At 42.5% G+C, this 21,632-nt stretch overlaps 1 protein-coding gene across 1 annotated transcript in view; it reads right to left on the bottom strand.

Annotated features, from left to right (window-relative positions):
- Positions 1–3,984: 3,984 nt before the first annotated feature.
- The window catches only part of PDE9A (phosphodiesterase 9A), a gene marked incomplete at its 5' end in the record, with an annotated part of 51,454 nt that continues 33,806 nt past the window's right edge, over positions 3,985–21,632 (bottom strand). Inside the window, 11 exons of the mRNA XM_082483954.1 lie at positions 3,985–4,139; positions 5,467–5,562; positions 5,748–5,876; positions 7,343–7,447; positions 8,119–8,232; positions 9,404–9,560; positions 10,426–10,508; positions 11,650–11,754; positions 14,909–14,995; positions 18,149–18,223; positions 20,578–20,659. Coding sequence (XP_082340080.1) covers positions 4,089–4,139; positions 5,467–5,562; positions 5,748–5,876; positions 7,343–7,447; positions 8,119–8,232; positions 9,404–9,560; positions 10,426–10,508; positions 11,650–11,754; positions 14,909–14,995; positions 18,149–18,223; positions 20,578–20,659 — 1,084 coding nt within the window. The 3' untranslated portion in view covers positions 3,985–4,088. The remainder of the gene's footprint in view (positions 4,140–5,466; positions 5,563–5,747; positions 5,877–7,342; positions 7,448–8,118; positions 8,233–9,403; positions 9,561–10,425; positions 10,509–11,649; positions 11,755–14,908; positions 14,996–18,148; positions 18,224–20,577; positions 20,660–21,632) is intronic.

The following is a 21,632-nucleotide window of genomic DNA, read 5'->3' as shown; positions in this document are numbered from 1 at the left end:
ATTGCAAGGGTGCTGCATGGCAAAGGATTGTGCATACAGAGGGGTGACTCAGGAGGGCAGGACCTGCCTGGTGTCCTCTGGACTAGAGCCTGGAGCTGGGATGTGCCTGACTCCAGAGAAACCTCTTGGAAAGTAATATTTTTTTTTACATTGGGAGTGAGAGCAGCAGCTGGGTGGCCCTGCATCAGAGCTGTCCTTTCACATACGTCCTTCCTGCAGGCTGAGTGCTCCTTGTCACCTACAGGCACGTCGCTGTGTTTTATACCCCGCCTTGCCACAGGGAAATCAAGGAGATGGCAGTGTGAGAAAGAGGTAAATATGGGGAGGTTTTGCATTAGTAGGGTCAGTGATTTGCCCCACTGTGTCTGCACTCTCACAAAAACCTTCACAACAAAACAGAACGATATGTTAGGAGGATAAAAAGTGCGTGTGTGCTTCTAATACCGCAAACCAGACAGAAAGGTAAGACTTCTTCTGCAGATGTTTCCAGCCAGAAGAGGCAGTTTGCAGTAAAAGCCCACTGGTTAAACAGGAAAATTGAACACTGCTTGACAGTGCTTGTCCTGATGGGATCATACTCTGCACCAGCACTCTGCTTTGCTCCCATGTGGAACAGATGCTGTTATTACTACTGCTGAGAGGCAGCACTGAGATTAACAATTTCCATGTACAGATACTTCTTTGGCATTATATAACCCGTATATTTAACACACACTAAATTTTCATTGCAAATTGGCTGCTGTGGGGGTATTCACATTTTTAAAAAGCTGTTTCCTTCCCAAGACATGCAGTTATGCTATAGCCTTAGTTTGATCCGATTGTGAAAGCCATCCTGAGAAATTAATTGAGTATGGGGCTGTGGAATCTCATAGTTTTAAAAAAGATAAGAAGTAAAATCCCAGGGCTCATCATTAGTTTTCCACGCTAAATGGTGTGGAATAGTTATAACCTGTTTCATGTTTATCTTTGATCACAAGCATAAGAATAGCAATGTAAGGCACGTAAGGCTGGGATGCACGTGGCACTGTCATGATGCTGAAAAGATGCATGCAACAGATCATAGAAAGTTCTTTGTAAGGCACTTACTGTAAGCTGAAACAACAACACTGAGATATAATACTCACTCTTACTCATTGAATTAGGGAGAGAAAAGATTAAATCACGCTTGAGACATCTGTCTGGCTGCCTCAAAAAACTGTATTTTCATATTATGTGTAGTTTTAAAATGTCATCCTGAAAATGTGTGACATTTTAATGGGCTGATTGCCAAGATTCTCTAATCTGTTCATTTGCATATGAATCACAGCATCAAATATTGTGGGAAAAGTATAAGAAACTAGAATTATGAGAGAACGCCTTGCAATCCTCTTGGTTAAACATATGTTGGAAGTATTGGCTCTTAGAAATCTAGTATTACAAAGGCAAATTAGATTAAAAAATGCTGTGGTATTCCCATTTATAGCAATATCTGGTTGTGATTGCATGTGGTCATTTTTACTTCTGTCTCGGAATAGCAGCCTGGATGGTGCCTATTCTTTCAATAAGCTGCACAGCATGTTACAGCATCATGGCAGTCATCAGTGCAGCCCTGAGGAGGGGTTGCATTCCCTTCTCCATGTTTCTGATGCAGCTCCAATAAAGTCAGCGGGATTTCACCAACCTCTTCTGATCATCTCTCTCCAATAGATGGTTCTCAGGTTGCTCTTAAAAATGATGGCGCCAAAACAAGCACCAAGGGCCATCAATTCTCAAACTCCCATGCACTTCAATTAGAGAAAGCTGAGGAGCCTGCACTATGCAAGTAGCTACTGTACGGCCAGGGTTCATGACTAGGCTTGTGGGAGTTAAGCACATGCATAAATACTTGTTGGATTAGGGTTTATGGTTAGAGAAAATCCTTCCAACTGAAACAAAACTTCCTATCAGGATCTAACTCAAACAGTTTTAGTGGGAGGAGGGAGCAGTCAAGCCTCTACGGCAGGTTTTCTCATCTAATGTAACTAGCTCAGTGCAGGACTTGGCATATCCTAAACAATTGTTTATAGCTCCTGCACAGCTCATCTGCTTTGGGAGCTGATTTGTGACAGAAATCCACTTGAATGGAGACGGTAAATTTTATTTGCTTGTGAAAAAGAAGTGAAGAATTCCACACCAGAACAATCTGGGTCACCACGTACTTTAGATTATAAGATTACAGAAAAAAGGCCCAAACCAGGCAATTCAGATCCAACTTTCAAGCATCAAAGTTTGAGGTTAATCAAAACTAGGGTTTAGTTTATCCATTCATGAAGATGTCTGTGTAGCTTGGAGCTGACCCTGTGCTTGGTTGGATCTTCCCATTTTCCTTGGAGTCCCCCAGGCCTGTTCAAATTCAGGGATCAGACCCTTTTCCAGTTTGAAGCAGAAAGCCTCAAATCACACACGCAAAAATTTGTTTTAAGGCAAAGGCAGCTTGGGCAGAAAGAGGCACCAGCAGAGAGAACTAGCTGTGGGTCTGTCCTGGGTCTCTGAAAATATGCAAGCAGGAATAGGGTAGAGGGATGAATGTTTCAAGGTATTATCAATCTCCCTGAGAGATTGGAGAGTAGCTGAAGTAATGCAGTTTTGTGCAAAAGAAAGAGACCAAACATGGGAAATGTCACTGGGGGAGAAAGAAGAGTTGAGCTCAGAATTGAACTGGGAGAGGGCAGGTTCAGCTCTGGAAATTCAGATTTATTCTCCTGATGTTTCTGCACATTAATTCATAGAATCATAAAATCATAGAATGTTTTTTTACATTGGGAGTGAGAGCAGCAGCTGGATGGCCCTGCATCAGAGCTGTCCTTTCACATACGCCCTTCCTGCAGGCTGAAGGACCTTGAAGATCATCGAGTTCCAACCCCCCTGCCATAGGCAGGGACACCTCCCACTAGACCAGGTTGCCCAAGGCCACGTCCAGCCTGGCCTTGAACACCTCCAGGGATGGGGCCTCAACAACCTCTCTGGGCAACCTGTTCCAGTGCCTTACCACCCTCAAAGTGAAAAGCTTCTTCCTAATGTTTAATCTGAACCCGCCCTCTTCCAGTTTAAAGCCGTTCCCCCTCGTCCTATCGCTACATGCCCTAGTATTCTTTATGAAGCAGTTGTCTTTAGGAACAGAGACAGTTCTCACATGAATGCATACGCAAAAGAAAACAGGTACAACCGCCATTTCTGTAGAAGAATATATTATTTAGCAGATCAGTTTAAAAGTAAAAAAAAAAACAAACTGTACATCTTTGAAGGTTTTTCTTGTTGTTGCTTTTTGCATCCACTAGGATAAAAATATGCTTGCACAGTGGTTTCAGCTTTGTGCTCCCTTCTTTGCTCGTGCTGAAGGATCCCATGACATCTAGCTGCACCAGGCCACAAAGCGAACTGGCAAACTCACTAAGGTTTCTTCTGATTTCTTCTAGCATACAAAACAAAAAAAAATTGCATCCGCTATGCTGGGCTTCTGCATGTACTGTGAACACTATAAAATTCAGAGAATAATACAGAGAAATGTGTCGTTAGGGCCTACTAGGCAAACAAAAATATATGCCAGGACCCTGGTCAGAATATAAGCATCTGTTAAGCTATGCTGTAATTAGCATAATGCTGCACATATGTATATATATTGCATCTTGACTAAACCAACTTTTTCTTTTGTTTTTGGATGCCAGTGGATCATTTTCCAGAAAAGGCTCCTTAGCTAAACTCCACTTAGTCTCTACAAACTGTGGTCAGCGTGGTCACCAAAAAGGTAAATCTGCTGAAGATTCGAGCCGGGCTGCAACCTGTGCAATATCCGCAGTGGGAGTCCTGCTGAGGGGGCTGTGATGGGCATGTCGGAGCGAGTGGAGCCCTTGGTACCCGACGGTGGCAGCGCCCGTGCAAGAAGGTTGCGGGCTGTAAAAAAGTCGCCCAGGCAGGCAGACAGGCAGGCAGGGCATCCGTGCCTGCCACCTCTCCGCGTACATCGTCCCAGTTGGATTTTGACACGGCCGCCATGTCTGTTTGGCGAATACAGCATTTCTCAAAACCAGAATAAACTTAGGGCTTATGTTTTGTTCAAAGACCTTTTCGTCTCACTTTTCGGTACTGCCGGTGTTCAGACTTTCACTTTTCTTTTTCTGCATCTGAAATGAAGAGCAATGTAGGATTAATACCCCTGACTCACACCGTGCCGCTTTCCACTGCTGCCGTGGAATGCTCGTCTCTGTACAAGGCATGTGCAATGTTTCTTGGGAAATAACAGGCAGCAACTTAGTATATCACAGGCACCTTTTCATCCAAACAGCTCTGGATGTATGTCCTGAGTAAAGAGCACTCAGTCTTTCTCATCATCTGCTGTGCTAGGCTCTTGGATTATTAACTAACTCCTCTTGTTTCAGGATATTTATGAATTCAGGCATCTCCTATTTTCCTAAGACCTCTTATGCCAATACATCATAATTAAAGCTCCATCAGTTTGTAGAAAAATTCTGTTTTGACAGCTTCTGTAAACCAGAAGTAAAATCTCAGCTCAACCTGAAAGATTAATGGGACTTAGAAAGTCTAGCAGTCATATCTGAGAGTTCTTCTTCCCTCCTTTGAGAAATGCTCCACTCCAAACTGAAGAATGCCTAAGAGAATTTCTTCTCCTTTATAACTTAGTGCCCTCAAAGCACGTGCTTTTTGATTAACTAGCCTTAGTATTTGTGCTGCTGAGGGGCTTTTCCTCCAAAGCACTTGGGAGGCGGTGGGAGCTACACCAGAAAGCTGCTGTTCCCCTCATCCAGCCAGGGATGATCAGGTGAATGAACCTTCATTTCCCACCTATCAAACAATATCAGCAAAACTAGTGCTCCAGGGCACTTCCCAATTTATTTTAATGACAGAGTGACTGATAGTACCCTGTCTACATGATAAATTTGTTCATGTCAGAAAACCCCTACGCTGTGATGCCATTTGGCAGGTTTTGTTGTCTGCTTTGGCAGGGAAAAGAAGCACTCGAAGAGGTGTGCAAGGAAGGCGTGCAGGCCTGGTGTCACAGGCTGTGGGAGCTGGGTCAGCACACTGGTTGCTGCACTGCAGGTGTGGGGTACCTGCGCCCGGGGCCTGGCCTCGGTCTCTGCCCTGTCAGGCAATGCAGACGTGGCCGGAGAGAGCAAAGGTGAAGGTATTTGCTAACACCCCCACCTCAGATGGTTATTTCTGGGGTTTGTCTTGAGGTCCCTCTCTTGCAAGCAGCTCCCTTCCCATGGCCGTACTTGTGTGGTGCCTGGCAGACTCTGCAAGGGTGTGCTCTTGTGCAGACTTACTGCTCATGGTACATGCCTTTCTCCAGCCAGGTATGATTAATGTGTTTCTCATGATTGTGATTATGCCATAAGCATTCATACTGTTTCGGAATTAAGCTGCTATTAAATGTTTGACTTATTCAATCGTAATGTTTGCTTTATCAAAGAGATATTTAGAGCTTACCTCTTTCATAGCATCATCTATCTGTTTTAATTCCTCATAGCGGTCCCTGGATTCCCAAAGGGGCTGGAGCATCACCTCCTCCACTTCTGGGAACAGCTAGGTGAAAACAAGAGAGTATCAACGTTTCCTTTTGTATTCATTAACTTGTACATGTTAGAAATGGGGTGAAAGACAGGCTGTGAACTGTACATCCCCATTTCCCTGGCTAACTGAACACCTGCTGGAGCAAACACTGAAGCTCTGTGTGCCCCCACTTCTGCTTTTGGCCTTGGGTGACTTACCTTTGTTACCGTTTCAAACATGGGGATGAGAACAAACTTCAGGAAGCCGATCTGTGCTGTTGGCTTGGTGACTTTATCGCGGTCCATGAATGGTGCCACTGGAAGCCCCTCAGATTTTTCTCGGTCGCTCTGGAACAAATCCAAAGTTAACAAATATTAATCTTGGCTAGAAGCCCGTGAGGAAAGTAATGTACCAAGTAGATCACCAGCTAAAGAGCGGTAGCCTTCAGATACAGATCTCAGTGGTGCCTGAAGATTAGCACAGAATAGCAATATGCTTCCCTCGGGCCAATGTATCCTGCTTTGTTGAGAGCAAGCATCTGAATAAAGAAAACTCTGTTCAGTTACATCTGTACAGTACTGGCATGAAAGTGTTGATCTCCAGGCTTTACAGGAAAATGAGGCCACCTGGTTGCCTTTGCAAACCCGTGGGACCTGTGAGGTAAAATACTTCTGATCATTCAGAAAGGTGGCAATGGCTTATGCTGCTCTGGAAGAGAAAGAATACGTCTTTGATTTCCTCATCACTCTCCAGAGAGTGATTATTTTCAGTTATTCAACCAGAAATTACATATCCTTCTTTACTAATGATGAGAACAAGTTCTGACTAGCTAGGTCAATGGAGAACATTTCCATTGACTGCAATGAGTTTACCAAGCTACCTACTTGACTCACTGTTTCTACATGGGTTCATGTGCAAGGAGGTCAAAGACTGTGTGTGTAAAAAAGATATCATGCAGCAGACTTTGTTTCTCAATTATTGGGTCTTTTGGCAGCTAGTGCTTTTCCTGGGTGGCCAAAACAGTAAGGCACACTGACACTGTAATTTTGAGTAAAAAGCTGCAGATGCAGTGAGCGAGGAGTGTTTCTGACACATCATCTGAGGTGTCTGTCTCTTGTGAGAAGCACTCTTCAGCATGCACCCTATCAACGTATAGACAAAACACACAAGAAAGCTCTGGCATCTCCTCTTCAGAGCATTGCTGCATGTCTTTTGAGATCCCACTGCTGCAGCATGTACACACTGCTCAGGAGCCCGGGGGCAGGAGGCAGCTGAGGGCTGCTCTTCCAGGGATCCTTTTTTAAGCAAACAGAAACTGTGTCCAGCTGGGATTCCAGTGAGGAGCAATAGTCTGAGGAATCTAAAGTCTGACTTTGCACACCTCAGCAAGTTTTCTGCTTTCTCTTTAGGCAAATGTTCACACACAGTGAAAATGATCTTAACTAGTTTCTGTGTGATATTTGATATCATTCACCTAAGAACTTTCTCTTGCCACTGCTCTTGGCTTTTTTGCTCAAAAGTCATTTATATGTCAAACGAACTTGCAAAGCAGCCACTTGACAGGGAACAAGCTTCAGTCTGCTAGCATTAGGATTTCTAGGTTGCTGTGGCCTTTCATCTGCAAATTACAGTCGATGGCATTCACTTGCTTTTCAAAGAGCTTTTCTTGCCGACATCCTTCTCCCACTTTCTGTAAAAGAAGCCTTTCCATCCTAGAGCTAGACTGGGCTATCAGACAGCAGAGCACCTGTAGCTGAGGTGGCATTCAGGAAGAGCAGCGATTTGTGCAACTGCATCTCTCCCTCATTCTTACCTGCATAAAATATTCCTCTAGTAAGCAATCTACCCAGGGCTCTGCTACTTCCATCGGGCGGACTTCATTGGAGATATCGCAGCATTTTATTAGTACCATCTTCAGCTGAAAGAGGATAATACTTTAATACTGCAGCCTTATCGCCAACTCTTTTTCCCCTATCCAGAACCCGTGTCTTTAAAATGCAATGGGAGGCAGTGTTTTCAAACAGAAAGGACAGTTTTAGGATTAAATCAGAGGTTTTAAATAATTTGGATTATTTTCTACTCTCTCAGTTACCCTGTGTAACTCAGTTATCCTCTCTCTGCCTCGATTTCCCTATCTGTAGCACTGGGATGTGTCCCAGTGGGACATCCGCTTATCTGCTGCATAAAGAGATTCAGCCACAAATGACCGTGAAATCATTTGTGGAGCACTCAGTGGCAACTGGGGAGAGGCATCCCTGAACGTCAAACATGACTGGATTAGGAAGCAGAGGAGACTAGAGTTTGTGCTCTTGTGGATACTTTTTGCCCCACAGTAATGGACAATAAGAATTTGTATCCTGACAGAGTAAATATATTTTCTTTCTTGATGGGACTCCAGGATTTCTAATGCTGGAATAATCTATTTTACATAGAGCACTTCCAAATTTTAATTCTTTTTGGTGGGGCAGAGGACATAGGAAGGATTCATTTTTGATAATGTATATTGAATTTTATTTTTTAAACAAACGCTAATCTACAAGCTTTCACACTATGCACAGAAAAAAATAATAATCTACAAAACCTCCTTACACAAGTCATGTGTTCTTCATTTGAGTAATCAAAATTTTCCATTTTTTCCTTGAAAGAGTCCAGTATTTCTGCATGTCTCGCCATGTCTGTAGCCAGGATTAACGTAATTATTCCCTAGAAAAGAAAATATGTTCATATATTAACTTGACATTCTTTACAAAGTCTACTATTGCAGAGCAAAGTAGGGTCTTTCTTACGCATAAAAAGCCTCAGATGCATTACATTGTTAACACTGAAAGGGGAAATTTCTGACTTGAAACTGGAATAGGGTTATAAAGAGTTCATGGTATATGAAAATCATGGTTGGATCAATCTGTAACACTGGTGTGATGTTCCAGAGGCATTGAGGTTTTTCCTTTCTCATTCACTAATTGTGGAAAAATAAACTGTACAACAGTATGTTAAAAGCTACACTCTGTTTGCCAAGATCCACTTTTGGCTCCTTGGAAAGCACTATAGGTTTTGCTGCTGACTCTTAGTGGCCCTAAGAAGACACAAAGATCAGTAGATGGGAATATCCTCTGTGCTTATCCTCCTTGGATTAAGGGCTTTGAATACCCAGATGCAGCCAATATGTTAGGAGCTCTGTATCCTCCTTCTAGGCAGAGTTTATGATGGGAAAACATGTGGTTATTTTAAAGTTGCAGGTTTTCATACAGATCTATCCATTTTGGGTCCATGCCTGCTTCCCATGCACTGGCAGAATCAGTAACTCCAACCAGACCAGTATCTGAGCCCTTACATTGGTCTGCTATTTCATTTGGTGTGTAAGAAAGGTGTAACATGGAACTAAGACCGAATTTTGGTCCTTAGTGCTCTAATGGGAATTGTCACATGGTTCACTGTCTCAGATAACTGTGATGACTCCCAGTCCACCAGAGCCTCTTCCAACAGTACACTGCTCTGCTGTTGTAAATCTTTTCCCATGTTGAAGCCCCTCTTAAAATTAATACAATGTTCTCTGAAAGCATAAACTTCTGCCATGAGAGCTTAATCCTTTCCCAGTCAGAGCTAATTGGCTCCTTCAATGATATAAATATCTACCCCAAAAATGTCATAGGCTTTAATAGTCAGGATGTACTCATTATTTCTCAGCAAGACATTCCAGGGAGTGCTGCTGTGGAAATTTTCCAAGAATCCCTCTTGGATCCTTCCAGTGTGAGGGGCTTTTTCAGTCCTACCCTCTGGGGAGAATGATTCACTCTCGTTGTACAGCAGGGAAGTCTGTGCGTGCTTACATCTTCAGGAACAGTTCGCACAACACAGATAGGAGCAGCATTCATACCTGTCTTATCTGTTTGAATTGGTCCTGGTTGACATTGGAGAAAATGTTGTATTCTGGCTGGGAAATGATCTGGAAAGCCACAGCACAGTGGTGGTTCTCCAGTGGGGAGATGTCATTGTAGCGTACCGCAAGCTCAGTTCGTGCATTTATCTGATAGCTGATGTGAAGAAAAACAATGAGAACTGCAGACACACACCAGCTGCTCTAAACCATGCTGCTTACTTTTATTTACATTCTTTTCAATATTTATTCAATTAGCTGAAGTTTGTTTTTTGATTGTTAATACTAAATCAGATTTTTAGAGAAGACAGATATTACTTTAATATCATCTCAGGCACTATTCCCCTGTAGGGTTGTTGTGTTTGTGGGTTTTTTTAATTATACCAAGTCTCTGTAGCTTAAAATGACATAGAACAAACAAAGAAGGAGCTGTCTGGGCTTCATTCAACCCCCACTAATATCAATGGAGAGATTCTCACTGATCCCAGTCAGAGTTTGGTTCTGCCCTTATTTAATGAATGGCTACAAATAAATTAGATTCTCTCTCACACATACATGCACACAAAAGTGGCCATGGGTCAACAAGTCTAATTTCCTCCCATGATAATAAATAGAATAATATGCACTTCATGATTTATAATTATGAAATAACGTGTAAGTTAAATCACTCTTTGCATTTTAGTGTAATTATTCCACTTACGTCAATGGAACTATAACCATTTATGTTCCCTCAGCTGTCAAATATTTTACCTCATTTTCTCAGGAGTGGGAGAAACTGTTGGAACAGAAATCTGAAAAAGCGTTTTCCTTACAGACCCAAGGACAGCTGGCAACCCCGAGCCAGACCTGAGTTTTCTGCATGAAGGTCTGCTTTGGCCCACGTGTGAGTGAACCGCAGGGCCTTGGGGGAAGGTCGTGGCCAGCTCAAGCTGTGAGAAGGAAAACCTGATCTACCAAAAATACCAGCTGATAGGACCTTCCCAATATATTTAAAGGGAAGAGAAAGCAAGAGACAGACTTACGTGTTATTATATCCTGGATGGTCCAAGTCATGGCATACTGCTGCAGTCATGAGAATCAAGATGTCAATTTGGGAAAATTTCTCCTGTAAAATACAAAACATTAATGTAGTATTACAATTTCTACTTCCTCTATCCCCATAAATGAAAACCAGTAAAAAACCCACCCACATTTACTTTTTAGACAAATGCAAATCTGAGCAAAATGAAGTATTTTTTCATAGATCAATTTACTTCAGTCAAGACAGAGAATTCTGCCTTCCTATCCAGTAAAAATGACTCAGATTTGCCTTTGTTGCATTAAATAACAGCAGCTCAGAGGAGGCAATTTGCTTGAAACTTGCTATTACTGCAGAGATCATATAAAAGCACTGAGATATTAGTACAGTCTCTTACAAGTCATTTGAGCATCCTGATTAATTAAGGGAGGGCCGGAAGATAGCTTTGTTGCCATTGCAGTCTGCATTAACTAAACCTATGAAAAGAGTCAGAAAAATTAAGTGTTCCGTTCCCACAGCTTCTGAATAGGACAAACTTCCATTAAAGCAAGTTTTTCTTCATAGTCTTATTGGCAAAAAAATGGACTTAGTAACTGAGATGCTTAACTATGGAGAAAAAAAGTTTTTTTTTTAACTGAACAAAATCTGGTTTGTACAGAAATGAAATGACTATATAAACACAGGTTATCCAGTCAATTAAAATAAATGATGCCTATAGTTCTGGACAAAGTACAGGTCAAATGTGAATCTTATGTACAGTACATGCAAGGGACTATTTGCAGTAGCTCACCCCCGTGCAAGCACATATTTGGAGAAAACCCTTTGTGGGAACATACTGTGTCACAGATGAAGACCATATCCACAGACCATAATTCAGTAGGCTTTTGGATCTAATTCATAGATGTTTCATGCTATCGGAGTGTCAAAAGATCTTCAGTGTACAAATATGGGATATCCAGGAGGCGAAGGTAGCTTCCCAGCAGCCTCAGAAAGTTCTGTAGGTGCTTGGGGTCTGGGATGGGATGGTTGAGCAGTCAGCCAGAGGTGGAAATGCAACACCTCGCCTCCTCTCCCTAGGCACTGAACAGTGCAGCTACTGCAAAGCTCACTTGCTACCAAGCTGGTGGCCTGTTTTGCAAGAAAAGTGGCACAGGTGTCACGGGGCCCAGTGGATGAACATGTGCCCCACGATGGAAATGGAGTGATCCTATTGAGGTGGAGGGCATACCTGGAGGCTGCAGAGTGAGATCATGCTGTACATCATCTGGGTCACGCAGAAGCAGTGCCGGAAATTATGAAAGGGGTTGTTTCTGTAATTGTCATGAATACACAGCTACAGAGAGAGGGAATGAAGCAGTCAGAGACAGGAGAGCTCTTTCTTTATAAAAACATGATTACACACGCTTCCCAGCTTCCCTGGAAGCACTGTAGGAATCCCTACAGGAGTCCTATGAAGCCCAGTATTATTTTCTGCTAGGACAGAGTGACAGCACAAGGCCCTCTGACGGTCTCTGCCTTCTTGGGGGAGGGTGACAGATTACTGTCTTTCAAGAATTTGTCAGCAGGTAAAGCTCATAGCAAATTATCTGTCATACCAGCTAGCGACGGGTAAACATCCCAGCACAGCTGCAAGTGCATCTCAGTCTTGAGATACGACCCTGTTTTCATCCTGAATTTGTATTTCAAAACGTGCGGTGGTTAAACGGTGACTTTGGGTTGTGTGAAGAACTGCGTGTTACTAAAGATGTGAAGTACATCCCTGTTGCCCTCTATCACTGAATGCAAATTGCAGCTTTGAATCTTCAGGGCTGAAATGTAGTGGTTATTTCATTAGCAAATGCCCAGAGGTGGCACTTTGGGATGTGTTGCTTGGCAAAGTGAAGATGTGAATGCACGTGCACTAGCATACCTGTGTGGATTTCCTACACTAGGCAGCACAGGAGAGATTTAGCCACATAGGCACATGGGAGTGATTTTTGTGTGTTTTAACTTTCTACAGATCCTGGCTACGTGCCCTCGTTACAAATGCAAGCTAAAGCTTGTCTTTCCATCTGTCCACACTACTGTCAACCGGGCTAGCTCTGTGAAGCTGGCACAGCTGGGTTAACACGTGCCACAGTTGTTCTTCCAGTGCACTGGATAGCCTTTGGTATCCTGTCCGGCACAAAACAACCAAGCATCAGCAGCACTGCTGGACCCCTTCTACTGAATCCTCTGTAGCCTGGACCTTAGAGAGCCCTTATGGATGTGGTTCAATTACTGAACCTGAATTAATTACATGGGTGGAATTAGTACCCCCTTCTCCAGCTAAATAGTGAATTTACTTCAAGACACCTCAAGCCCCACCAGGATCAAGCCCTTCAACCTGCAACCTGACATCTAGGAAGCCTCAAAGTTCTGGACGAGGTCAAGAGAACTGTGTGTTTTCAATGCTTATTCAATATTTGGGGGCTTCATTGCAAAAGGTCTTCAGATTATTCTGCATCAAGGACTTTAGAAATATATTACATAATTTTAAAATTAATAACTAATAGCACGATATGGTTGGCAGCCAGGCTCACAGGTGGTGGGCAGTATCTCACAGCCTCCACATGGACACCATGGTCATGCCTAGGCACCGTACAACACTGCACAGATGTAATGTATACATCCAGCAGTGGAGCCCAGAGCATCCCAGGGGACTCTTGACTCAGAGCACTGAAGAGCTGGAGTGACTGGGTTGTATTAGTCATCCTTTATTCCCCTTTCTGGAACACTTCTGTAGCCAGTGGCTGTGGGAGAAAGAAAGTAAGCGTATGCATGAGGTGGCTTTTTCTCACCCACTTATTTTCACACTGGTGCCCATAATGTGTCTGGGGAGGTATCATAATCTGAAGCAGAGTCCTTGGGGCTTTTTTTAATCATCTTTCTTTCTGTGAAGCTAATGTTTAAGAAAGGAAATCTCACCCTGTCTTACCTTTGCAGGAAATACATAATAAAGTCACCTTGTTCAGAACGAGGTTGTCTTAAATGCTAGTGGTAACAAATTACTTGGAGATACAAGCTAACAGGGAGCTGCCTGCAGTAACGTGTGTAGGTGGCGTGTTGATGTGTGTTGACATATCACCTTATTTCCCATGTTTTCAGGCTGTGAGACAAGAGGAGGAGATCTGTTTTATCTACTCTGTGCTATCATTAATTGTATTGGGCTTCATCTCACCCCTTCTGTTCAGCTGCTTTCTAAGGTCAACAGTACTGAGATTTTCATCTGCCTTCTTTGGGGAGAGATTTCCTAGGTCTCGATCATTTTTTATATCTCCTGTATAGTAGTCATACCATTTTTCTACAAAGACTTAACCAGTCCTGGGCATAAATTCCAGGAAAGCCTTATGCTTTCTATGGAGACATGGTAACACTGGTTCATTTTATCCCGTATTCAAGTCTCTGATCACTCTAATGCCTTGTGAGCTTCAGCGAGCAGCAGCACACCAAGCAGTGACCATCACTGCCCTGCAGCCGCTGGTGCCCAGGTGCTTTTTGCTCTTGCTGTACTTCGTATATGATGATTTCAGTGCTCTGCTTTGTGTTTTCTAGCCACCTTCTGAATTTGTGGAATTTGCTCAGGCCTTTCTGGGAGTCTACATCAATTAGGTAAAACAGTTCCCTCTATTCTGTCCATACTCTTCAGGTAACTAGAAGACATTAGTGAGATATAATTCTTCACTACAGGAATCGTATGAAACATCTGTATAACAAACTTCACATCATGATGTTTTTAATCATTGTTTCAATCAGTTTGTCAGGTAGAGATGTAAGTTTTACTAACTAGAGTTCTTCAGGCTATCCCTAGATCCTTTTTAAACAATGGGTAAAATATTTACAGTTCTACAGTTCTGTAGGAATATGATGGGTTTTTCTGAGAAAGCCAATATATTCTCCAGCTTTCTAGAAAATTCTTGCTTATGATCTCCCTTGGACCTGATAGCTTATTGATTTTTAAATACTCCACTGTTTCTTCTTTAGGCATCGTAGTTTAGGTATGATCTCATCTTTATCATGTCTTGAATCTCTGCAACTTGCTTAACATTAAAAAACAAGGCAAAGGAAGTTAGTTGACTTCTCAGCAATTCATTTTCCTTCCTGCCTTGCTCTTTTACTCCCTGTGGTTTAGCATACCTAATGATTATTGCACATACTGGCTTTTTTGGCCATATCTGAAGACAGTTATCTTGTCTCCATTTACATTAGGTACCAAGAGCATTCACCAGAAATGAACTGCTTTCAGTAATAGAAAGCTCATCAAACAAAGGTAAAACAGTTGAAGAAAAAGTCATCTGTTAGTACAAGAATGCAAACGTTTGCTGAAGTACTTACATTTTAAGAATTTGTATAGATTGACTGCTTTCAGTGGGATTACTCATGAGTCGTGTTAATTCCGTAAATAAATGTTTTGTTTATTGATTTTTGAATTTGAAAAATTGCAAATATCAGTAATTTCAAATACTTACCAGCCACCTCTTCAATGTGATAGGATTGATGTTGAAGTCTTTTACCAACCCAAGATCATGGTACATATGTTCCAAACAACTCAGCATCTGCAGCCAGGAACAGACAGGTTATTGGCTTGGTAAATATCACTTTACAATACATCGCAGAGTGAATTTCTTCCTTGCAAGCATCTAATAATTGCAGATCCCTCTTGTGAAGATGAAAGAAAGATGTTCAAAGATTGCATGATTAAAGACAGTGCAAGAGGGGAGACAAAGTTTCTGAAAGCTTTTTGAAGCATACAGATTGCTGTTGACTTCATAGGTTTTGTGTAGGGCTTTGAATCACACCAGCTCTCTTTAACAATGTGATTCATGTGTATCATAGCAATTCCACCTCACAAAAGAGTATTACCATTTTTCTAATTCAGCCGGGATATGTTCTAATGGTCAATGAAATCACTGGGATTTTTTCCAAAGGCCCTAGCTGTACAGCAATGGGTCAGGCTCTAGCTGTGTAGAAAATGACAGCAGAAAATAAAAGATCCTTAAAGAAAAGTTTATTCTAGATATGTGTCAATATCTTCTTTCTTTATGACTTCTTGTGAGTTCCTAAATCTTAACTCAAATTTCTTGATTAACAAAAGATGTCTCGTTCTAACACTACAGAACTGCAGCAGGTTTGTGACCATCCACCCCCATAAGCTGTAACTATGAATCCCAACAGCTGAAATATAAAGGCAGGCTGCTCTTTTTGAGACAACATCTGCTGTGTGGTAGGAAGGTGGATGCAGGTAGTTTAGCACTACCATTCCTGTTTAATCTTCTGGGTTTGAAAATGCTGCGAAAGAAAGGTATTGACAATCTGATGTGTCTGGGCACTTAACAGCTGGTCAGAAATGAGCAGAATTCCAGGAGTTCAGGAGTTTATGTATCTCTATTCCCATTTATGAAGGCAAAATCTGCAGGGGATGAAATGTAGCCATTATATTAGCAGATGCAGTTCTTTTAGACTGTAGGCTGATCCAGGAGTTTTAATGTGATGAGCGTAATGTCACAAATATGGCCTTGGAGACATTTTTAGTTAGTTTTCTGTTATTTAGGCTCTTAAAAACTCTCCAGAAAAATGATTTCATCTAATGAAACTTTATATTTGTCCAGGGAATATACATAGTTCATGCAGTAACAAGGGGGCTGGTTTTGAGTCATCCGAACAGGAAGAAAGAAATTTTCCTGCAAGACTTGAGGGACAATGTCACTAGCTGAATTGTGCTCAGATCACAAGGTCAGCATTTTGCTGTAGACAACCTTGTCTTGTTCCTAGTCCCTGAGGAAGAATATATCTTTTGCAATAGTTTCAGAAAAGACTTTCCGAGCCAATAAACTTGATCCAGAAGGGCTGAATTACCCTCAGAAATGTCCATCTCTGTCCAGCTGTTGTCAAGAGAGCTTTGGGTGAGTGGCAGGGTGACTCTGAGTCCCAAAGCTCCTGCCCCTGAACACATAAGAATCTCAGTTTTCATTTTTAGCTTTCTTGGTTAACAGCAAAAGCTCGAATATTGGACTTTTCTAAGGCTTGAAAGTGAGCAAGCATTTAGAAAGAGAACGCAAGCTTGCTGTGTTGCTCTGTCTATTGAGATGCTGCAGAGCACATTATTAATTTTCTTACAGAAGACTATGGTTTATAATCTGCCTGCCCCACAATGAGCACGTGGGCAAATGCTCATTGCTAAACAAGTATTGACAGAATTGAAATATTCTCTGTAAACATAAACCAGAGCTAAAAGGGTGAGATATAAACCCATATGGTGCTCGGCTCACTGGAGTTTTGCAGTATCTTATTTCTGAGCAGCACTCCTCCTTTCAGGGCATGTCCAATCTCCGCACCCTCTTGTTAGCCTCGTTCATGCCACCATATAGTGTTTCCTAGTACTCTGAATGAGTTACTGTGTTAAAATACTATGCCTCAGCACACAAGAATCCATGGATAATGTTTTTTTGTCTCTCCTTATTCTTTATTAATAGTCAGAACAACAACGAGCCAACAGTGTTATGGTCCACCTGGCAGGTCGTAATTCTCTCTTGCTGTAAAGACCTGACAGGCATTCAAAAACTAGGGGCGAGTCATTCTGCCTGAGCAGTTGTATGGCCGTGGTACAGAGAAAAAGGCTGGGGAGGGAGCAGTAACTGCAGAGCACCAGTCTCAGCTTGACACGGGCCACTCGAGGGAAGCTCTGCCAGCCTGCATGAATGAGAGATGGACCTAAAGCCACCAGAGAGTCCTTCTGTTACTGAACCAGAGAGTTCATCTGTTACCGAACCAGAGAGTTCATCTGTTACCAGCCAGATGAAATATCCTGAAGGAAATATGCTGTTACTGTGGGTGGGGCATGGGGTATTTTTCCTTGTCATGTTGATCTACAGGTGATCAGCCAGAATGACACTTGTATGCACAACATCTGGTTGAGAAGGTAATTAAGGTGATTGCTGCTGGGGCTGCTGCTAGAACTTTTCCCTTGGGAAAAGTCCAACGCTCAAATCCTGGTTTAGTCCTGTTTTCCCTTACATTTTTCCTAGGTGAGATTTGCTCGTATTTGCTGAATCTAGTTTTACATTATAAGCTGGCCATTACAGAAACATCCTTTTCCTTCGTGTTTCTAGAGAGGTTTACACATGGGCTTTCCAGAACCTTCTGCAATACAAGTGATGAACAATGAATAATACTAACAGCAATAAGAAAAATAGCAATAGCAATAAGAAAAGTAAGAAAATGAAGCAATAAGAAAATACTAATAGGCTTTGCAACCTCTTCAGAACACAGCACGGAAAAACCCTTGCCTGAAAGGGTGTGAATCAATGTTTGCACCTCTGCCTGGCTTCACACAGCAGCACGCTGCTTTATTGATTTGAGTGGGGTTATTGGTGATATGCTTAAGCATACGCTTTGCAAGGGATCAATTTGTTCAGGTAAAATGATATGAGAGAACTCATGTGGCAGTAATGATAGTGTACCAGTTGTTATGGGACATTACTAGGAAGAGATTAAAGAAAAAATAAGAGGAGTCAGGATGTGATAATCAGCATAATGTGTCTGGCATCTGTTAGGAAAAAGTACTGTATTCTGGTGTGATATGAAAATAAAAAAAGTATAGAGAGTAAGGGGCAGAAAAAGGTAAAAACCCTGCAGACTGTCCCAAAGGGCTCTTCTGGCCTTGTTGGCTCTCAGAAAGAGTGCTAACACAGCTAACATGGCATCCTTACCTCATTGGGCTCCCACAGCCAGACGTCAAAGGTTGGTTTCCGAAGTGCTTCAATGGTCTCCTGGGACAGCATGTACTGCAGACAAAAAGGCAGTCAGCATAAGTAAGGATCCCCCACCCTGTCATGGGACCTGCTATTGGGTTGTCCTTGGGACTCCCGGGTTTCCATTCACACGGGGTTTATCCATGTTTCCCAAGGAGAGAGCAATTGATCTCTCCCTCTTCCTGCCCAGTCCTCCTCGCCCTCCCCACCAGGCTGCTTGTGGTCACACCAGGATGCCCAAGCCTGGTGGGCAGCAAGCCCCGAGGCAGCTCACTGCCTGCCACGGCACCAGCTGGCAGGCAGCTGGAGATCCTTGCGGAGCAGGGAGGTGGAGGATTTAGGAGAAAAGGCAGGAGAGCAGAGGTGTTATGGATGGGGTTGTGGGTAAATCCAGCACAGGGATATAAAAGGCACAGGGCACAGATGTGTCCCCGGCTGCACTGGTTCTTCTCCTGCAGAGCATCTGCCACATTCGATGCAGCCAGTCATAGCTGGATGGTGTGAAGTGTCTATGCTTACAGTGTTAAATTAACTGGTGGGTATGATATGTTTACTTTCAGATGATTTATGCCCTCATTTTGAGTATTTTTTCAAGAACGCCCACATTTTCAAATTGGTTGTCAGCCTGGAAGATTCAAGTGATTTTTTATCATTATGCTCAGAGGCTTAAAACAAAATCAAGCTCATCGGCCAGTTACAATTTGTATACAAAATGAAAAAAAGGAATGTGGAGGGTTAAAAGATCAAGGGAGATCTGGACTCTACCGATTCATCTTTTCAAGACTGTATTGATCGCAGTCTTTCTGGGACACAAAAAGCTTGTAGCTTTGATTGGCCCATTTACCATGGCTGTCTCTAATTAGTTTGGGCTTACTGTACTGAGAAAGTGAATGAAATTTTCTGAGCCATCAAATTGCTGATACGTAACCCAAGGAAGAATAACCTTGAAGATTAATTTTCCTTCTTGAGAAGACAATGATTTTTGCATTTTCATATATAATGTATATTTAATATGACGTTCTGCAAGAAAACTGTGAATTAGCAGTACAGATTTGTTATTTGATAACACTGTTGTAATGACATCTTCTTTCAGTGTACTCGTCACTTCCTAGCCTCAGTGACATTGGACAAATCCAGTACCCGACAACTGATACGAAATTTTGCAAATCTGTGAAACAGAACCCAAACTCCTGAAACCAAAACTCCTATGAGCTTTGGTCTAAGGATAATACAGAAATACAGACTACCAGTTTACTCTGCAGTCAGTCAGTACAACTCTTCATAGCGCTTGTTAATTCAAGATCCTAATACCATAGCAGTACATCAGAGTTTGATCTGACGTATATACTTATCAAGGAAAAAAATCTGACTTAGAACTGATATGTTTTGTGAAAACATGTGTTAGCATCAGGAACACAAGCCTCTTGGGCAAAAGTTAATTAAAAGAAATGTAAGTCTCATGATGTCTGCTTCAGAGACCTAGAGGTCACTTTTGCTAGCCAGAGCAGAATAAACAGCAGAACTTAAAACTCATTGCTCTGTAAGGCTCTGAAGACAGATATGCAAGGATGCACGTCCATATCATCCACCTCCATCACATGGGCCCACGTGAACTTCAGAGTGGCTGAGCCAGCTTTGATGTGTGCAAGCAAATGCCCACTGCCAAACTATGATTTGCACATGTGTGAGCTGGTGTTTTGTCAAAGTGTGAGCTGGGCACAGAGCAGACATAACCTGGTAGCTTTGAATAATTCCTGTGGGCAAAGATTGCTGGTGCTAGGACCAAAGATCCTGTGTGCTTCATGGTTTCAGCCCCATTCATCACTGTGGATTTGTGCTTGTACTTGCCCAGTAGACATTTTTCTTTAAACATTACTGTTTTCTCTGGCAAATACACTAACTCATTTTCACAGGGACAATGAATCATTCTGGAGAGAATCCAATGTCGCATTTTCTCTTTGTTTCCCTAGGTAAAGCATCCCCATAAATTACTTTTTAAATTAAAAAATAATCCATTAGGAGAAAACAGGCAGCAGCACTATTTTCAATTAGAGTACAACATTATAGGCTATTTTTGATTGCTATGAGCATGGAAAATAAACAAATATAACTAGACAAAAGAACGTTAAATGTTGACAAATCCAAAATGTTCATTAACATTTCAAACACTAATAAGCTTTCAAGTAGTAAAGACTATTGAGGATCCAACTTTAAGTCACCGCAGGCAACGACAGTTTTTTCTATCATCTTTCAGGGATTTTGGATCAGGCAGTAGATTTAGAATAACTAGGAGGTAGATGGCTAGGGAGTCATGCATTGTAAACCAGCACTTGTCAGGATGGCAAGTGTGTGGTAAGATTCTGGGAAGAGCAAGAATTGAGTGGTACCTTTGGGTAGGATGGTACATCCCGCCGGGGAGTCAGCCTCTTGTTTTCATCCAAAAAGCTGTACTTGCAGGGACAGTTAGTCCTGAAATGAAATATTTAGCTCTTAACATTGTGGAAACAGAATGACAGTGCCTCAAAAAATGCCAGAAGTAACCTGGTGTCTCAGTAGGCATTGTTCGGAGAATCACCCCACTCTTCAACCTCTCCCTTTCTAATGTGATGTTGCTCAAAGTGTGATCCTCTTCAGGATTTTCTCCCCTTATGCAACACCCTCGTTGCCCCTTCTCCATCGATTTGAATTCAAGTGAGGAGCATCTGTCTTTGGGCATGTATCCTTGGATACCCAATCACTTCTATTTAAACCAAGTAACTTTCCTTTCCCTGCTGTCTTTGGCGGGCATAGTGGTCCAAGGACAGCAGAGCCCTGCCAGGGGACACGCTGAGTATGGACACTGGCACGCCTGTTATTTACTAGTGTAGGCACCCACTGAGCCCATGGCTTATTGCAGCCCAGCTCCAGGCCTCGTAAAAGCTTGGGTAAGACCATCCATTTTGATGCCATGACCATCTTGCCTGCTGGCATTCAGGTGGGACAACAGCAGCAAGGCACAGGCTCGGCAGACACAGTCTGCTTGGCAACCCAGTCCTGAAGGAAAGCAGCTTCTGCCAGCAATTACAGGTAATTAACACTTACCTGGTTAACAACACCAGCACTCACTGCGAGATATCTACTCTTCCTTCCTTCATATGCGGAAGAGCCAAGCTGATGTTACCCCACCTGAGCAGAGGACCATGATGGTGGGAGGTGCCACACCAGCCTTACAGCCTTTGCAGAACTTCTAGGTAGCTGTGTTGCAGTGTGAGAGCAATTTCTTGCCTTACAGCCACTGAGGGCAGAATAAAACTAGGAGCTCTGCGGTATTGCCCGTGGCAATTGTGATACTTTAACTCAACACATGTTTCCCAGGTAGTTGGTCACATGGACTTTAACAACTCTCACGTGAGGTTGATCTGTTTGCATTTTGCATTTATCCCTGTAGTCCTAACATTTGGAT

This window comes from Vanellus vanellus, assembly GCF_965231255.1.
Source record: "Vanellus vanellus genome assembly, chromosome: 1".
NCBI classification, from domain to species: Eukaryota; Metazoa; Chordata; class Aves; order Charadriiformes; family Charadriidae; genus Vanellus; species Vanellus vanellus.
The sequence above is the reverse complement of the archived record's forward strand: the minus strand, read 5'-3'. Positions and strand labels throughout refer to the sequence as shown.